This window comes from Aythya marila (genome assembly GCF_965140915.1).
Source record: "Aythya marila genome assembly, chromosome: 2".
Lineage (NCBI taxonomy): Eukaryota > Metazoa > Chordata > Aves > Anseriformes > Anatidae > Aythya > Aythya marila.
In genome coordinates, this window is record NC_139043.1 from 143,658,373 (window position 1) to 143,677,064 (window position 18,692).

Consider the following 18,692-nt stretch of genomic DNA (forward strand, 5'->3'; position numbering starts at 1 on the left):
ATGAACTTCAGTGCTGGCATACGGCATCAAGAGCACAGGAGCCAGTGTCCAGAAGAGCAGGGGATGCTTTCTCCACGGAGAAACCTGAACACTGGTGGGGGACAAAACTGCACAGAGCATCCCTGAACCAGCAGAGCATTTGTGCACTGGTTTGCCAGTATTTCAGTGGGTAACCTGCTCCCTAACAACCAAGCATTACAGACCCAGTCAGGCATTGTCAGAGCAGCTGCACCAAAGACCTGGTGAAGCCTAAGCCTGATGAATACTGGTAAACCACAGTGTGCAGATTTGGTCTATGCTTTTTACCCCATCTATTGCTTGTGGTTGAATGGAGCATTGCCTCATGCTCCCTCTCCTTTCTTCATTTCTCTGCTTCAACAGCAGACATTAACCCTCCTAATGGTGATGGAAAAGAAGAACTAAAATTCATCTCTCTTTGAGGAATTCTTTAGTTCTGGGTACAGGAAAAGATAGCATATACTTCATGTGATCTTAATTTGGTTCATGTCTGTATGCTCTTCTGACAGTTATTTGAAAAGTTAGTTTACTAAACATTAACTAAAACAAAACAGGGGTTTGTCTGGTATCAGTGATGAAAACTAGATTGCAAAAGAAAACAAAAATAGCTTTTATTAACTGAGGCACCAGGCTCTTACCTTCAGTTCCCTTGACATGAAAGCGCTTATTGAGTTCATCCAACTTGTTCTTCTCAAGAGAAAAAAGGAAAAAGATTAGGTCACTGGAGCATTCTGACATCTTGTTTTACTAGGCATCTAGCAAAACAAAACTAGAGCTATAAAACACAGACAACTTTCTTGTTTCCTGTTTTCCAAGAAGTAATAATTGTTCCAAAAGGGCACAGAAGGTTTCACAGGAAGGATCTGGGGAATTTTTGCAGCCTGAACTCTCTTGAAACAGCTGTAATGCCTATAAACTTTACTAGACATTTATGGCTAATAGTGGGAGTATCAGCAGATCCTAAACACCTACCTTATCATCACATGTACATCCTATATCAAAATCTGATGCAGAAGGTAGAGCTACAGGGTAAAGTGGTTTAGCAACTTCATCTGGCACAGTGGGTTTGTAAACATTGGCTCTCAGCAGGTGATTCAAACTTCCATGGGTGCCGTTATTAGGAGCAGGCTTTAATCCAAGTAGATCTAGGAAAACACCCACAGCAAATTAATGATGGTTAGATTGCAACCATGTATTCAGCAGTATCTCTACTTAGCTAAGACATTTATTCGCAATACTGTTTACATCCATAATGTGCTAATGAATGCTTTTAATGTAATAAAAATGCTAATCTTTTGTCTAAATCATAGAATTGTAAATCCTGCCTGAAAAGTATGGTAGCCTTTACGACAAGAAGGTTAATTTGCATGAAGACACTGGAAAACATTTTTATTATAACTACTCCTGCAGTTTCCAAAACAAGCCTACAGTCAATGTGGTGACGTTACATCAACCACCTGGAACACTGCTAGTAGTCACCTGCTTTATAGATAAGGAACAACTACCTTTTTGTTATTTCGTGTTTAGGGAAAAAATAATAATTATGCCTTCAGCTAGGAAATCTTACTCCCTTGAAAAGCCATTAAAGGAAAGATTATACTGAATATCTGTATACAGCATCAAATTCTACTTCATGGCTACAGTAAGAGTTTACGAAACAATCATACCAGGAGGTATCACAAAAAGCTAAGTGATCCCCCTTGAGCTGCTCCCTGAGACATGCAGGTGCAGATGCCTCCTTCCTAGACTGATGAAGTGTGGACACCACACACAGTAGTGGTACATATTTGATCTCTGACAAGCTGCGTGCAACAAAAGTGTATTAATACCCTTTATCGACCAGCTCCTAGAGCAGAGTAAACCAGGGCTCCTGAGAAATGCCTTCAGCCCTCCAGGCCAAAAGAGAAGCATTTGGGAAGGGACTCTGGGAGGGAATAAGGGCACGAGCTCACAGGTTCCTAAATAAGCCCTCTTGGGTAAAGCAGCATGTTTCTCTTATAACTGCTCAAGCAGGTAGCTTACCACACATGACATTGTAAAGTTCAATGTTTTCAAAAGGAGGTACTTTGGTCTTGTATTTGAATGTAGGTCCATAACCAATGAAGACAGTCTTTAAAAAGAGAGAGAGAAAGTAGAAAAAAAGCATTAAAGGTAGGTTTTTTTTTTTCAGTGAATATTTACATTTTTTGAAAAACTCAGATATCTTCTGCCTTAACAACCCTCCCGTAAAGGTTACTGCATTGCTCTTACCTGCATGCTGTTTATCTTATTGTCATAGCCATGGTCTCCATGGAAGAAACATTTTCCTGTTGGTTTCTTGTAAACATCCACAGCTTTCCTAAATTGAAAAAGTATTAGCAATTTTCTCAAAGGTGGAGGTACGGTGGCTGACCAGACAATGTACTTTGGGGACAGGAGGAATAAGGTTTCAAGGCATTGCTCATCTTTCCTGTATTGCAGTCCTGGGCACTGCAGAGTCATCTGACAACCCCATGGATTCTCCCACTGCTCCCACTATACAAGGATGTAAACCTAAGAGCCAAATCTTATTCACTGATAAGTAAATAGCTGATAAGGTTATTATTGTTGCAAAGATTTCTCATATCACACTATCTCCTACAAATGATACTCCCCCAATTTGCAAAAAGCCAGTAGAGAACTTTTGAGACATGACAATGCTGCAATCATCATACAAAAACTGTAACCGTGCACCTTCAACCCAATAGAAAATTTTGGAGGGAAAAGAAGGGAAAGATTGTAATGAGGAAAAATGTGTAGCAAAATAAGTGTTGTATCATAGGAATGGTAATTATCAGCTTGTTGCTGAGTCCTATTTTACAAAATATGTGGAAAAAAATAAGTATTGTAGTATAGGAATGATAATTATCAGCTTGTTCCCAAATACTTTTTTGCGTTTTATGAAGGCCATGTATATACAATTTGTGCAGCAGACCAGATTATCCTACAAGTTAATTTCTTCATCAGTACTGAAAAGATGCTCTGCCAAAGTTTGATTTTGGCCTTGGAAATTACTAGAATTATAGCAATCAGATCAATAACAACCATTTTTCTGCCTGTGAATATACAATGAATTACATTTACATTAACAAATGGATTATTGGTGAACATGATTTCAGAACACCTAATGAATAAATATACAAAAGAATAAGTCTGAGGTGATTAGTAAGAATAAATGCAAATCAGCCTGGACCCTCCACTTCCATTCCACCAGTTCCAGTAAAATTCTTAAAACTAAGAAATGTTATGGGCCTAAAACACAGGCTACTTCTTTGAAATGTACATGAACCCTAGCCATAGAAACTGTACAAGGCAAACGGCCAACTAGCTAGTGGAGTTATGCAAGAAAGCAATTGGGATTTCTCATTCACTGCTTCAGCAGAGTGATCCTTGCATAATTCACAGGAAGATAAGCACAGATGTCAAAAGCCACTTACAACACACCGTATGTTTGCCTGGCAGCTATACAGGCAAAGAAAGCTACCATAATTTAAAGCTCACAACAGAATACCATAAGCCAAAATCTGTGTCATCTTCCAAGAACCACTGAGTCAGCTTCACACATTAAGGCCCAGCCATTCCTATACTGTAATACACATGTCAAAGGATGAAAGCAAGAAAAATAATACATATTAACACAGAAAGGGGTGTGCAATTTGTAAACAAAGCCTATTCCTCTTCTGTTCACTCCATACATGTAAGTGCCAACTTGTTTTTTTCTTAGTTTTTAACTAAGAATACTGAAAATTGGCTATGATTTGCCTATAACTGAAAATTCAGTGATGTATCATAAAGACCAAGCCAAAATAGGGCTTGCTCTAAGCTAAAGTATCCTGGTTTGCTGTGGATTTGTTTCACAACACAATATGATACAGGCATTTCAGCACCAGTCCTGTAATACCTTTCCACGTGTTCCCAAGCTTTCATCCACTCTGCCAATGTCTTTATTTTCTTTCCAGTTACCCAGTTCATCCACTTGACCCTTTGCTCCCTGACCTCCCCTGGTCTCATAATGCCTTCCCCTTCCTCCCATACTCCCCACTTCCTGGTTTTAATAAGTTTTCACCTTACAAAAATAAAACAAAACAAAACAAAACAACACAACAACAACAAAAAAACACTATTAGCTCTTATATGTGAGCTAATTGGTCAAAAAACACACTGTTGATTGGATAAACTAATCTGGGTTTCTCTCTTTGCTAAAAGTACATATTTTCCCAAACTTTAACACAATTTTATGTTCTGCAACCCTACACCTAATATGTCTGAACCTCACCAGGAGTTCAAAACTCCTCATGTTCCCAGGTGGCAGGAGCAGGATGCTGACAGACAGAGCAGTCCCAGGTGTCTTGCTTCCTCAGAAAGAAAGGCTGAAAAATCAGGCTGAAAGCAAAGTCTACCTTGCCACATGCCACTTGCGATCCACCAGTAAATGGACATCCTCAATTCGTCGGTTGTAAGCATAGTGCAAGCGTTTAGGAAGGTGATGTTTCAAGTATGGCTTAAAGTGCTGGTCTGGCTTTCTGCACTGAAAAAGAAATGGTTACAGACAACACTGCTGTCAGTTAGCTCAGAGGCACATGAAACCTTGAACTACAGAAACCAAGCTGTTAAGCACATTATTGATGATGTCTTGAAAACAATGTGTACATCTAGAGTACACAGCCCAGCCCTTTCTGTGCAATATTTACATAAGACCATGGCACAGGGGGTCATTCAAAGATTCTGGAAAACTTCATTTTCATGACAGTCTTTTTGAAAGCATCATGCAAAACAAAACATCATGCTTACTTAACTTGTAGATGAAGAATTTTATTCTAATTGGACCAAAGATTAAATTTTAGAAGAAAGATGAATGCTGAAAATACATCTAGTCTGCAGATATATTTAAAGCAGCCTGGTTAGTAAATTTGATTTATCTATTTTTTTTAAATCAGCTTTAATTTTAAATACTTTTTTTTTCCATTAAGAGCAGGGTTATGGTTGAAGGCTATCAAATGAACTTTTTCAGCATCTTCAAAGTGCTAGTAAAATATTTACCCTAAAAGATTACTTTCCATTTCTGAAGGAACGAATAAATAGACTCAATTCAGGGAGTCAAGATGGTCAGGGAGATTCTGGCTCTGCACTGCCCAAAAAGGTTATAAAAGCGACTTCAGCAGCAAACAGTGGAATTTATGACAAACATTAATCTGTACTCATGAAGGGCACCATTTAAAACTCTTTATTCATGTTAATGGTTGGTTTTCCTGCCTGAAGAGTGAGGAGGTAATGCTGAATAATGCCTCAAATTAAGATATGAAGTGAGCAGTGCTAAATACTTACTGTAAGGTTGGCAACAATCACTTTAGGGTCATCTGTTAAGCAAAAACAAACAAACAAAAAAAAGAAAACAAATATATAAAACCAAGTAATTTGAAGAAGAAATCACAAGGTACGAACGTATTTTTACAGAACAGTTTCTCATGAATGTTTGTTGATCTTTACTAAAAAAGTGCACTTTATACATAGGATGGGATATCCTGAATAGGAACTAAGTTTAACCTGTTCTCCTTTACTTAATGGTATTTTGGTTTCTCAGGTAATGTTGCTCACTGCTTTATGTTTTGCTGAAACATAAAGCATGAATTCAGCTCATTGCTGAAGATTTATTCTATTTTCTGAAAACATCATTTCAAGTCTTATGATTACTTTATTTTAAAATACAAAGTCATCCTCAAAGACTTTCCCTGAAAGATTTTGAAAGCACAACTGAATGCAACAACATGCTTCCTTAAAAACAAGATATCTATGTTGTAGATTTTGTCTCTTAGCATTTCACACAGTTCATAGTCTACTACAGAGTAAATGAAAGCCACAGTAAAATATACAGGATACATCTCTGGACTGTGAAAATGCAGAAAGCTCCAAACTAGCCCAAATTAACTGTTTTCTTCCAGAGTAACAAAAACTCATTTTTTCAGTCCTCAGAGAAAAAAACAGGCAAGGTGAGTATCTTAGTAAGAGAAAAATCTTTTGCTTAGCTCTTATTGTTTTGGTTGCTGAAGGCATGATGTTGCTGAGTTTGAAATGAGCTCTGCTGAATCCTAAAATACAAGTTACACACTTATCCATTGCAGAGGTGTATCTGCAGGTTCTTCCATATTGTGGAAGAACAATGGAAAAAAGAATAAAAAAGATAGTGATTTGCTGATTAACGGGGTAAACCTCAGATCTAAAATTAAAAAAAAATACCCTTCTTTCTTCTATGTTCAAACAGTTTATATAATTCAGCTAGGAAGTTGTGGAAAGAAGCCAAAAGAGGAAAATGGTTTTGCAGGAAAACCTAAGCATGAACTGGAGGTCACTCAGTCTAGCTGATCTTGTTGAAACATATGGCCATTCATCCTTCAAAGAAAGCTAATTTTGCCCAGCAATTTGGGAATTCAAGGATTGAAAGATCTTCCAAAAAATCTTCTTAGAGGAACTGAAATATAAGATTTTAGCACACTGAAGAGAAGGAATTTAGTCTTTATGCTAGTCTAGTAAGTTGTATCAATATGCACACTATTTTCATCAGATCTTTATACACTCATCCCCTATTCTTAGAGCATAAATACATAGAAAAAATAGTTTCTAGTAAAATAAATAAATCACTAGCTTAAAGTTTTACCACATTCTTATGATTTCTGCTACCATTCTAGAAATCTTTCATCTTCAAAGACCAATTATTTTGTGAAATCTGTCTTCAGCCCAGGTATATCTTAATTGCTATGAGGGCCACTTGGTTATCCCACCTATCTAATCTTCCCCTCTACCAAAAGTTACCACCCTTGTAGCATACTTTGCAACAACATAGGCAATTATGTTTAGTTTATGAATTTCGCTATTTGATCAATAGTTAAACTGCTGGCAAAGCCAAGATTGCCCCAATACACTGAACCAGAGTGATCGTGAGAGAGCCCTGCCCTGGCACTGCTGCCCTGGAGGTGGTGGTCCTCAGAAGAGCCACGCTGGGCAGCTGGATCAGCATTGCCTTAAATCTCAGAGCTAAGCTTCACTCCTGTCTGAGTCCTGAACACTCTCATTGAAGATCATCTAATTTCAAACATCAAGGCAGGGTTTGTTTCTAACAGCATGGTACAAAAAAACAGACAGCTTTACCATTGCCATAGGATCCAAATGCATGCTCTACAGTTCCCCTTATATCCTTCAACATCCCCAGTCTGTTGCTATTTAGTAACTTGCTCTGTTCTTCATCTGTGAACAGCTCCCTCTCCTTCAGTAGCATGAAGAAGCTACTAAATTCAAAATTAACAATTCACTTTTTTCCATTAGCTCAGAAAAAGTATCAGACACTCTTCTTATATCCAATCCATGTGGTACTAAGCTCCCTCCAGTCCCATTTTTATTGACAGAGAAGTGCATAAATAAACTTCTAAAGACATGTAGGCTGCTGTCTGAAACTGGCTTCAAGATGTCCACTTCTTGCCAAAATAAGTGATTTCTAACCCAGAACATTTCAGCCATCCACTTGACACAGCTCTAACACTGTGGGATGTGTCCTCAGTGAGCTTCCCTTTGAATGTCCTGCCAACACACGGCAAATTTACAACCTTTGGAAAACATCATCCCAATGAAGGGATGGAGTCTAGTTCTTGGGACATAAAAAGTACAATTAAATTAACTTACACTTTAGGTTATTGCTAGACCTAGGGCGAATTCGCCCTAAAGATCCTGGCAGCAAAATGATATCTTCCACGTTGGTCAGATAGTTGCTTAAAAATTCAGTTCTTTCACAAGTAGTGTCTTCCATCCCTGCAGAAGGAAAATGCAAATTTAATCCAGCTTGAAAATAAACATGTTTGCCAAAACAGCACAGAAAGAAACACCAAACAGACTGTGTATTCTTTTCTTTTGGGTGACAAATCTTATTCTTGTTCCTTCCAGTCATCTAATTCCAACATCAGACACTGGTAGGAGCCAAACTAGGGGTGCTTTTAGCACTTGCTTACACAAGAGAAATACCAGACTCAACATTGTAGTAACAGGCACCACATACAGCATGTGTGCACTGACACATCTCCAAACTAAGCTCATGGAAAAATCAAAGTCTGTTTCTGGTTTAGTGTACTACTTTGGGGCTGTTGATTTTTTTAAACAAAGGATTTTAAGAGAAGTTGCACACAAAAGGTATTGTCTGTTGGTGGTCTGTTCTAAGGCAGACACAGATAAACAATTCTCTCCTACAGTTGTTTGTGGTGGGGAGGAATGTGTTGCCAGTCACAGTCAGTTCTCAGCACAGAACCACCTCCCCTGGAAATTCCTTCTGCCCTTATCCTTCTCCCCCCCCCCCCACAACCAGAAAGGAGGCATAGTCCCTTTTATTGCTAATTTAGATGTTCTTGTGAGACTTTCATAAACAAAGTCCTAAACAGAACAGTACTCCTTACAAAAGTATGATTGGTCTGTGACTTCTAGTAGCATCGCTGAAATGTTATGCAAAAACAGGTTTATCTCAAACATGGACACAATTTTCCTTAATAAAATGTTGTCTTTGCTAATATTTACTATTTTTTCTCATTACAAGGCTTCTTCCAATTTCCAAAGAATGAGACCTAACAATAATGTATCTGCTTTTTGGTGACTCTCCATCTGACCCTGACATATCTTTTGACTGTTTTTCCTCCTTCCATCATTATTTTGATGACATTTTCCATCCAAGCTGGACACAGCCCCTTACAGATATTACAGTCTTCTAGTAGGATAACTTGTCCCACTAATTGGCATGGAAATGTCTTGCTCTAAAGTTCTACTCCTCTCCTCATGTAAAAGAGAACAATGTTACCAAATTATTTTATTCTCTAAAAACTTGCAAAAAAAGAGTATTCTAGGCACAGTATGGCCTTCCAATTGCAAGGAGAGCTATGCTTGGATGTGATATTAGAAATGCCAGGTTTTTAAAAAATCTAGAGATATAAATACTCAGATCCCTGCTATGAAAGAGAATTGTCCTCCAATGATGAATAACAGGAGTGTAGTTGTCTGTCAACACTAACTGGCTGTGTTTTGGTACTTAAACTGCTAAAGGAAAAAAAAAAAAAAGCCCCAAAATATCTTAAACAGAACTTTCATTTAAACCCCTATAATACATACAGCTATATTGCTCAAGCACTTATATAATGAAACAGAACGTTTTTTATTTTACCATGATCACCAACAAATATGACATTGACACATCGATGTAGTTTCAGCTGTTTCAGTCCATCCATTAACTGTCCTACTGTCTTGTCAATCTCTCTCAGGGGATTTACCATCATCTGTACAAATATGCAGAAATGAAAACAAAAGTGTTAATTGTCATTACAATGCTCCCCCCTTCTACTACAAGTAAAGATCCTTTGGCAAAACTCTGATGGGACAACATCCAGGTCAAGAGGCAAAGCCTTGGCTGAGCTGTTTCCCCTACAGTTATTGTACCATTTCCATTCCTATATCCACACCATGATTGCATCATGAGAAAGTGCTGCAGAGATGCTGTCACAAGACAGCAGAAGATCTTTATGGCTGATCCTACTGCTCCCATGGACATAGGTACCTTTAGTAAAACAATATAAAACGATTTTTCTAGATATTAGAACATATGTCAGACTGGGGGTCAGTTTGTTTCTTAGAGATAAACAACTCCTTGTAAATAGCTATTTTATGTGAATGGTTTAGTCAGGATATGAACATGAAATGAAGTTTTCAACTTGGGATTCATATCCCAAATTACTTAATGTAATTCACTTCAAAAGACATCTGATACTAGGATGACGACATGCAAGTCACTTGAGTAGCGCATGGGGCTCCAAGAGAACAATTTCCAGCTTCAAAGTCAACAGTTTCCAAAATCTCAAATGGCAGTTTTGGCAAAATTGTCAGCAGGCCTCAGAAGACACAGATACAGTACTGTGATTTCTTCATTTAAGCTACTTTTACATTAAAACAAGAAAAAAGAAAGAAAAAAAGTAAACACCAAGACACACTCACAGGACTGAGGTTTTAGCTTTAAGAAAATGAGACATTTTTACCATACACTACAGAGAAGGGAAATGTTTTAACATAAGATTTTAGGCAGAGGACTCAGACTTTGTTCCGCTTTTGAGATGAAAACACTTTTCATCACAGTGCACCAACTTCCTCCTCACTTGTCTGTTTGATTTAGTTGGTCCAAGTATGAAGAGCAAAACATCCTCCCAGTGAAAAACAGAATGCTAACAGATTTTGCATGAGGAACAAAAAAAAAAATTTGGCAGATTTTTCAGAGAAGAAAAGATATGACCCAGAAAGAGATGGTTCAGAAATTCTCTCTCTGCCTGAATCATTAAGGGATTGATGTCAGATGAATCTGATAGTGTATAAGATGAGACAGAAAATGTCATCTCCCACATGGCACTATAAATACACAGAAAAGCAGCTCATGGGAGACAGAGTCATTGTGGGAAACAGGAGGAACAGTTACTATAAAATGTAAGACGTTCAAGCAAGGGTTATGATTTTGAAGTATTTTAATTTAGGAAAGTCTAGTTTTGCTAGAATGATGAAACATTTCAAGTCTAGGGAGAAAAATGAAAGAAAAAATGGCTACAAGAAAATTGCCTCTTTCAGCATTTTCTCACTCTCAACTAAGGAGAAATTCCTGGGATGCATCAAGAACAACATAGCTAGCCAGTCAAGGGAAAGGATTGTCCTGCACAACTCTGCACTGGTGCGGCCTCACCTTGAGTACTGTGAGCAGTCTTGGGTACCACAGTATAAGAAAGATATTGAGCTGTTAGAAAGTGTCCAAAGGAAGGCAAAGATGGTAAAGGGTCTAGATGGGAATATGTATGAGGAGCGGTTGAAGTCACTTGGATTGTTCAGCCTAGAGAAAAGACAGGTGAGGCCTCATGGCGGCCCCCAGCTCCCTCACCGGGGGAATGGAGGGGCAGGCGCTGAGCTCTGCTTTCTGGGGACAGCAACAGGACCCGGGGGAATGGCATGGAGCTGGGACAGGGGAGGGTCAGGCTGTTCAAGAAGCCTTTGGACATGTGGCTCTTAGACACATGGTCTGATTTTTTTTTTATTTTTATTTTTTTGGGTGGTCCTTTGGGGACCCAGGAGTTGGACTCGATGATCCTGTTGGGTCCCTTCCAACTCAGATATTCTATGATTCTTCAGTGGCTGGGAACTACATTCTTATGGGACTCTATTTGTACAACATCAATCCTATAAGGAAGCATAACTTTTACTCAGAACCAAAGCTAATTTAGGGAAACTGGAAATCCAGGTGAATTTTCCATCAATGTTTACTTTTGTCAGGAGGCTTGCAAAGATTTCAAGGATTCACGATTGATTTTGTTCATCTACCCTCTTTCCCAATTTCATCTCTAAGTCAGCAGAGATGTTTCTGAAACTATAAGAAAGTTGACATAAATGAAAAAATCTGTTCTTAAAAGAAAAAAAAAAAACTTGCACAGAAAAACACACAAAAAAACCCTCTTCCCACTCTGCCATTTTTACTACCTTGACTGTGTTCAAAGCAGCTCAGAGAATGGCCCTCACCAGTATTTCTTCATCCCATTGCAGTCTCTCTTTGCTTTTTAAGTTCACTTATCTTTTATTACTCCATACAACACTCAACTTGTTCCTCAACTGATCTTTGCAACGTAAAGCTAGCAGTAGGTGGCATATCCAGGCAAGGATTTTTTGTGTTGGTGTGCTGTTCTTACAGCTCATGATTTTTCTCAGGGGCAACTTTCAGAGAGTTGTTGGTGAACAAACAAAACTCTTGCATATACCTATTCTCACCCAGTATGTTGATATCATGACTCTGGAAAGCTGTAGAAAAGTATTTTACCTCTCAAGCTATATGAATATCTAAGATGTTCCTAGAATAAAGAGTTGGTATTATCGTGAAAGGTATGATGACAGGTATGATGGCAATTATCATGTAAAACTAGAATGCTTTTTTCTAAAATAATACTGATAAATTCAAAGTCAACTCATCAGGAAGATTTCTTTAGGGACAAAAAGTTTGTATGAACTTTTCATTTAGAGAAAAGGAAGAGATGGAGGGAAGGAGGAGAGCTGCTTATGCTCACATCAGCAGGAATGTTACAGGTTACCTATAATACTTTATGCCAGATGGCTATAACTTGGAAAGGTAAATTAATGAATAATAGAAATATCCACAGCAGTTATAAGTTCTCTCTGGTAAATCTGTGCTAAATGTTCTTGAAGTTGTGTGTCCTTGTCTGCCCCATCACACTTCCAGAATCTGTCTCAAACTAACTATTTTAATTTCAACCATGCAACATGTTAAAAATGGGTATTGAGAAGAGGCATTGTTTTTTAGGATACAGTGGAATGTGCCAAGGCTTTTGTTTGAAGCCTAAAGGAGGAATACCTAGGTTCTTTAAGTTTTAAAATTATTTAGTTAAAATTCAAAAATAATAATAATAATAAATTTACTGAAATGTTCTCTAACCCCAACCAGTGGGTTACTTAGTGCCAAGGTGGAGAAAGGCAGTATACTGAAGAATACCCTTTTTCATCCCTTTTTTTTTTTTTTTTTTTTTCCTAACGAAGTGATTCCTATTTGACTTTTGTCTTGGTAAAACAGACTTATGTACCACTTCTATTGCAATCTGGCATTCAGAAATCATGTAATCAAGAATCCCTTGCCCTCCAACATCACAAAGTGCCTTTAAAATAATTATTTCTGAAAGAACTTTTACAAGTTCTTTCCCTTTTATATTTTATGAGTCACATTTTCAGGATGTCTCCTCAGTCAGGTTGACTAGACAGAGTCTCAAATAATCACCAGGCTCTCAGGTGTTGGGAAGTTATGGAGGCTACCACATATTGCAGAATTTGTAATAGCTCACCAGGGACGACAACACTGGTAGCATCTTCCCAGGGATTTATCTGACGCTGTCTCCAGCTGATGGCTGGATTTTAAAGAGTTTTTAAGATGACTTTCCCTAAAGCAAACAGTCTGAAACAAGAAAAACACAGCTCCCAGAAGACTTGGTCTGCTTTGGCTGCTCTCCTTTGTGTCCATCAGTACATTTATAGAAGTTTTGTCTGCAAAGTCCCAACCTCAAACATGGAGTGAATTCTTGAGTTGAAAAAAGTAAAGCTAGAGAAGTGCCTAAAAAGTAGCACATCTGTCATAAAATTTTGGAACACATGTAAACTTACTTTCTTCCGACGAGCTTCCGCAGAATATTGATCCACTCTATGTACCTTCATTCTTCTTTTCTTTGGAGCTGCAACTGGTCTTTCCTGTCTCCTCTTAGGAGGAAGCTTTCTCTTAGGTCTCTTAGGCGTAGTAAGAGGGGAGCCATAACTACTCTCCTGTACTGACAGGGAGAGATGTCTGGACTCAGAAAAAAAGCCTGTCTCGACTCACATCAGATAGTAAAGCTATCCCTGCAAGCTAATCCTGAAGCATAAATAGAGGCCTTTTCAAAATTTTGGGCATTTGAACAATTTAGTATCTGTCTCTCTTTAGGGAGGAATCTACCAAATTGTACTGAAAGCGCAACAGCAGTTACAAGAGCAAACAGCATAAAAGCAAATGAAATTGGTGTTTCAGGAAACAGGTAGGGCTTCGGGTCTTGAAAATATATAGATTTTTTTAATTGATCAACTGTTAATCCATTAATAATATCAAAATTTAAGTAAATTAAATGTAAGTAAAATTAATTGCATAAAATTTAGCAATTGCCTGGGGCAGAGGGCAGGTTGACATGCAACATCTCACTTCGTTGATGGTTCAGGTATGAATACTACTGCCTGTCTAGACCAAATGGCTTTCTGCAAGGTTTCCCACACGCACTTTTTGGCTGAATCAGTGACACTAGGTATCAGCAGGTGCTACCATTGTGTGCCAGGCCGTGCACCCCACTGGAATCACCAGAGCCCCACTAGCCGGTGTTTGGAACTGCAGATCTGCAGGACAAAGCTACAAAGATGAGACTCAGCATGGAGCTTGCATCCTCCAAATCAGCTAGGCAGGGCATATTTATTAGTGGCAGAGCATCTGAGAGCTGCACTGCTACCTGCCTTATTAGCAACTTTGTGGGCAACTTGAGAATTTAATTTTCCTATCACCTTCAGTACAATATCTCATGTGGGAAATTGTTGATAAATGCATAAATAACCGGATAGACTTGCAGAAGGGGAAACCCTTTTAAGACATAACTGTAAAAACTTGCTATCCCATTAATCAACTCACTCATAATTTTAGACTGTACCACTCTCACTGACTTTACATGAGTCACAGGCACTTGGCACTGCTGAGGATTGCAGGCGAGGCAGTGACAGATGATGCCTAACCAGAGATATTTACTATGGTATGCTGTGTATAACAGAGCACGCTGAGTGGGCTTGAGATGAGTCGGTGATTTATGATGATATTTTACTTCTATGTGTTTAGGCAGCTTCTCACAGTTGTTCAGTTACAGAGCAATGTAAACAGGGAAGGGAAAGAAGGGGATGTTACCATCTGCCATGCTGTTTCATTGCTTCCAAGGCAAGCAGCTGGAAAGGAGATTCTAGTCCAGTCTCATTCGTCTCTCTCCAGAAAGGCATTTTAATAAAGCAGCACCAGAGTTTTCTGTTTTTAAAACGCTTCAAGCTTTGTGCAGTCCTGATGAGAGGAGCGGCAGGAAAAGGAAGGATTCTCGTTTTACTGTCTCTGAATCGGCTCAGACAGAGCTTCACAATGCCAGAAACACGCGAGCGCAGGAAACCCAGGTCTGAACACTGAAAATGGCCGTCTCAAGACAGCATGTTAGAGGAGCAGCAGGAACGGCTTAGCAATGCCAGATTTCAATCTCTTTTAGAGCTCTTACTGTAGTATATTTCTAGTGTGTTTTATTTTCAAAAACAAAAGTTAGCTAGGAGAAAAAAAAAAAATAAGCCAAGTTCTTATTAACCAGCCAAATCTTAGTCTTGCTTGAAAAGAGTCAGAACGGAGTTATGGAGGAGGGAAACAAATCCCTCCCCACTTACAGAGGGGAACTGTAACATCACAAGGGTAACTAGCCAGCCAAAGCTCTGCTTCTTGACCCGGATGGACCAACCTAACAGAGATCAACTGCAAAAGCACAGAGGGAAAGAAAAAAATTGCAGAAGTAAATCAAGAGCAAGCATATATTTGATAACTCCCATAACTACTCTTGGAAATACAGTGGAACCCACTATTGTACTTCTTAAAAGTTCACTCGTGTCCCACAATAAATAAATAAATAAATAAATAAATAAATAAATGAATGAATGAAATAACACCACCCTAACTAGACAACCAATTCCATTTACAATGAAATTCATAATGTTAGAGGACATGCAAAAGTAGCATAGTGGACACTGGTCATAATCTGTATTCCATTAATATCAAGAACGCTGGCAATTTGCCCATAAAGCTTATAGCAATTCCCTTTAATCCCAGCTTTTAACTCTGTACATAGGCTCTTGTGCACGTCCTGTGAAGCTTTAAGTGCCATCAGCTGGAGTCTGGAAGCTGAAGATTATCGGCCATGGATGCCATTAGACCTTTAAGATTACACATTTCAAATACATTTAGAACATTATTTGGTATGAGAGGCTGTAGTAAACACCCACTTTACTCTAATGGACATTTGTAGGATTTGGAGGATTCCAAGGTGTAAAACTATTCCTCAATCTACTAAATGCAGCAAGAAATGCTCATCATGAAATATTCACTCTTCAAAACAAGAAGTAAAAAACCTTAAACATAGCAGATAATTGTTACAAGCTTCTTTTCAAACATTATTGTTTGACTGATCTGCCTTTGCAAGAAGAAAAATGAAGTGGTCAGGACTACTCCAACTGCCTAACGGCTGCCAGCTGTACAGAAAAAAAAAAAAAAGAAAAAAGAAAAAAAAAAAAAAAAAACACGAGGAGGTCATGCTCTCAGAATCTCTTTGAGGACTCCTTCCTATCTGATTTATGCAAATTTTGTAGCTTCTAAAAAATTGAAAACAAAGTGTCAAGAGCAACAATATAAAATACTTCCTAGTTTCTCTATCCTGAAACCAGGCACTTCACAAATCTCAGCATCTGTATACTTACACAGCTGTATTCACTTACTTAAATTTCCACTCACAAAGTTATGGCAACTGTTTGAACTGCAAGCCCATACATGCTCATCTGCTAAATAGTCTGTTCTCAATTTGCTAAAAATCAGTTTCATGCTCTTCTTATGTTTAACACAAATGACATAAATAAATTTATTTGTAAAACTTTCACAAGCTATTAATTCACACTTATTAAGAACCTAAGCTATGCCTTGAATTAGATGACAGCCTTCAGATAGCGATCCAAAAGAACCCCCAAACAATAAAAGTCTTTGTGGGTTTTTGCTTTTATAATGATTTTTCATGAAACTAGATTACTCGGCATCAAGTGTTAACCTAGTTTGTTAAACGCTAGAACTTAAAGAACAAATTCAATGTCATCCTCTTCATATCCTCCTTAAAGTCCATGGGAAGAGCCCCACAACTCTGTTCAGAAGAAGTGGCTGTCTACAGATAAACAAAACTGCAGTTGTCAGTCATAAGTCACATAAACTTGTAATACTTCAAAAAGAGGAACTATAAAGCATCATTGAGTGATGTATCCTGGAACTGCATCTGACCAGACAGCTCCCAATGCCCATATCTTGCTCGACCCAGTCACACATCTCTCCTGTTCTGAGCCATATGATGACATGAAAACATATCAATGCCTGTCAATTTAGCAGGAGTGTTGGTAGATTTTAACTACCAGATATCCTGAAAAAGGATTTCTTCTTCCTGCCCAGAACACTGTTTCAATGCTGGTTTGGAATATTTCCTCACAGCCACTGCTCTGGGACCATGGCGCAAAATGCTCCAGCAGGATGCTACCCACAGCAAATCCATAATCACTGTAAACTTGTTTAAACAGCCCACATAAATCAAGCATATTAAAAAGGCTTACTACAGCTTCTCTTTACTCTCTTCTCCAGTAGAGGAAGCTATCAGATGCACAGCAAACAAGTAAGAAGCTGCTGGGTACGTGGCTGCTCAGGGAGATCAGTTTTACTTTCCAAAGGGTAGGTAACTGATACACTCCTCAGTTTTCAAAGGTTTGCAAACATTTGTTTACCCTTTAAAAAGCACATATGAAATCTCCTGAAGCCTTGTGACTGTGATCTACAGGCATATGTTTTCACTGAGACTAGGGGAGCTTTGCCAGATGGTCAGCCCCCAGCCACCTGAAGCAATAAGATATTCTGAGTGCAGAACTTACTTTTCCTCCCCACAAATCCCAGACAACTGCATCGTCTGAGTTCTTGTAGCCTGGACCATGTTGGCAGGGATGCCATACTCATTAATCCTAGTCAGCTACCCAAAGCCCAAACAAGGGGTTAAACTACTGTAGTGTTTTACACATCATTTTTCATTAGAATACCTGACGGTGCTTCAAAACTTTTTCCAAACTCAACAGTCCAGCCCTGAGGGAACGCTATTGGCAAAACTTTCTGAACCCCTCTAGGGTCCATATGAAACTGGAAATAGCAGCTTTTTACAGCTCATGACAGACTGGAATTATTACTTTGGCTACTGCAGGCTGTCAGCTTTAGAGAAACTTCTCTGTTCTCTGCATTTTTCCTCAATATTTTCTGCATTATAGTTTTATTACTTTTAAGAAGGATAAATTGTAGGAGGAGCATTAAATTCTGCTGTTGAACCCAATTCTATGCTCATCTTTGCCATAGAGATCTTTCCACGCGCATTTTCGTATCACACAGAGATACAGACTACTGAAAGGCATGTGCTGTTCCTTCTCAGAACTGAACCTCACAGGGTAAGTCCTTAAACAATAACTTTGCTTTCTCTGGCAGAGGGGATGCATACTGCAGAAATGAGTGAAAAAACTTGCTAAAAATATTACTCCTGAGCAGCGGCAATTATTCCAAAAATGCGTTCAAGACGTGTGCTTTTTCTACAAAAGAAAATCTGTACTAACCTCCGAGTTGAAAGGACCATATCTGTGGCCAGCAGCATCTGGTTGCTCAGAGTAGAAAGCATAAACATAAGGCCTGAAAGAAAGAAAGGCCTTGTTCAGGACAGCTTTCCTTCAACAACAAAAAGCCCCAGACCTGCCAGGTCAACTCAAATCAAGCCGACCTTGCAAGGAGAGTTGGCTTTATGGAAAAAGAACTGTTTCTCAGTTATATGTTTCCATGGTATGATTAAGCAATTAGTTGTTCTACAACTTTATTAAATCCCAGAACACATGCAGGGAGGCACCCGGGGTACCATCTGAGGACACACACTCTTTCTTAGTCTTGTAAGAGGGATCACAACAGCAGCTCGCCTGAGCTATGCAGCCAGCAGCGTGTGCAAGCTTGCGTATGAAAAAACAGTCATAATTAAAATCTTAAAGTTTTCCCAGTCCTCAGGGTCCAGAACTAAAAGTGGCATTGCCTATAATAAGGTTGTTAAACCATATTAGACTCAGTAGGATAAGAACAATCCAAGTTAAGCCTTGTAACTAAATGCTTCAAGATAGCAAAGAAATTCATATCATACGTCTATTGAGAAGAATCAAAACACTGATGGTTAAAAGCTGGGATCAAAACAACAAAAACAAACAAA

At 38.6% G+C, this 18,692-nt stretch overlaps 1 protein-coding gene across 8 annotated transcripts in view; it reads right to left on the minus strand.

Annotated features, from left to right (window-relative positions):
• ENPP2 (ectonucleotide pyrophosphatase/phosphodiesterase 2) overlaps positions 1 to 18,692 on the minus strand; it is a 58,302-nt gene that overhangs the window by 13,137 nt on the left and 26,473 nt on the right. For 3 of the 8 annotated variants that reach the window (XM_082754090.1, XM_082754093.1, XM_082754094.1), the window contains exons 11-20: positions 18,061 to 18,133; positions 13,243 to 13,398; positions 9,224 to 9,335; positions 7,708 to 7,833; positions 5,362 to 5,393; positions 4,437 to 4,564; positions 2,269 to 2,356; positions 2,041 to 2,128; positions 991 to 1,163; positions 657 to 708 (exon numbers count right to left, since the gene is read on the minus strand). In XM_082754090.1, coding sequence (XP_082610216.1) covers positions 657 to 708; positions 991 to 1,163; positions 2,041 to 2,128; positions 2,269 to 2,356; positions 4,437 to 4,564; positions 5,362 to 5,393; positions 7,708 to 7,833; positions 9,224 to 9,335; positions 13,243 to 13,398; positions 18,061 to 18,133 — 1,028 coding nt within the window. The remainder of the gene's footprint in view (positions 1 to 656; positions 709 to 990; positions 1,164 to 2,040; positions 2,129 to 2,268; positions 2,357 to 4,436; positions 4,565 to 5,361; positions 5,394 to 7,707; positions 7,834 to 9,223; positions 9,336 to 13,242; positions 13,399 to 18,060; positions 18,134 to 18,692) is intronic. The other 5 variants (XM_082754095.1, XM_082754092.1, XM_082754096.1 and 2 more) reach the window with 3 other exon arrangements.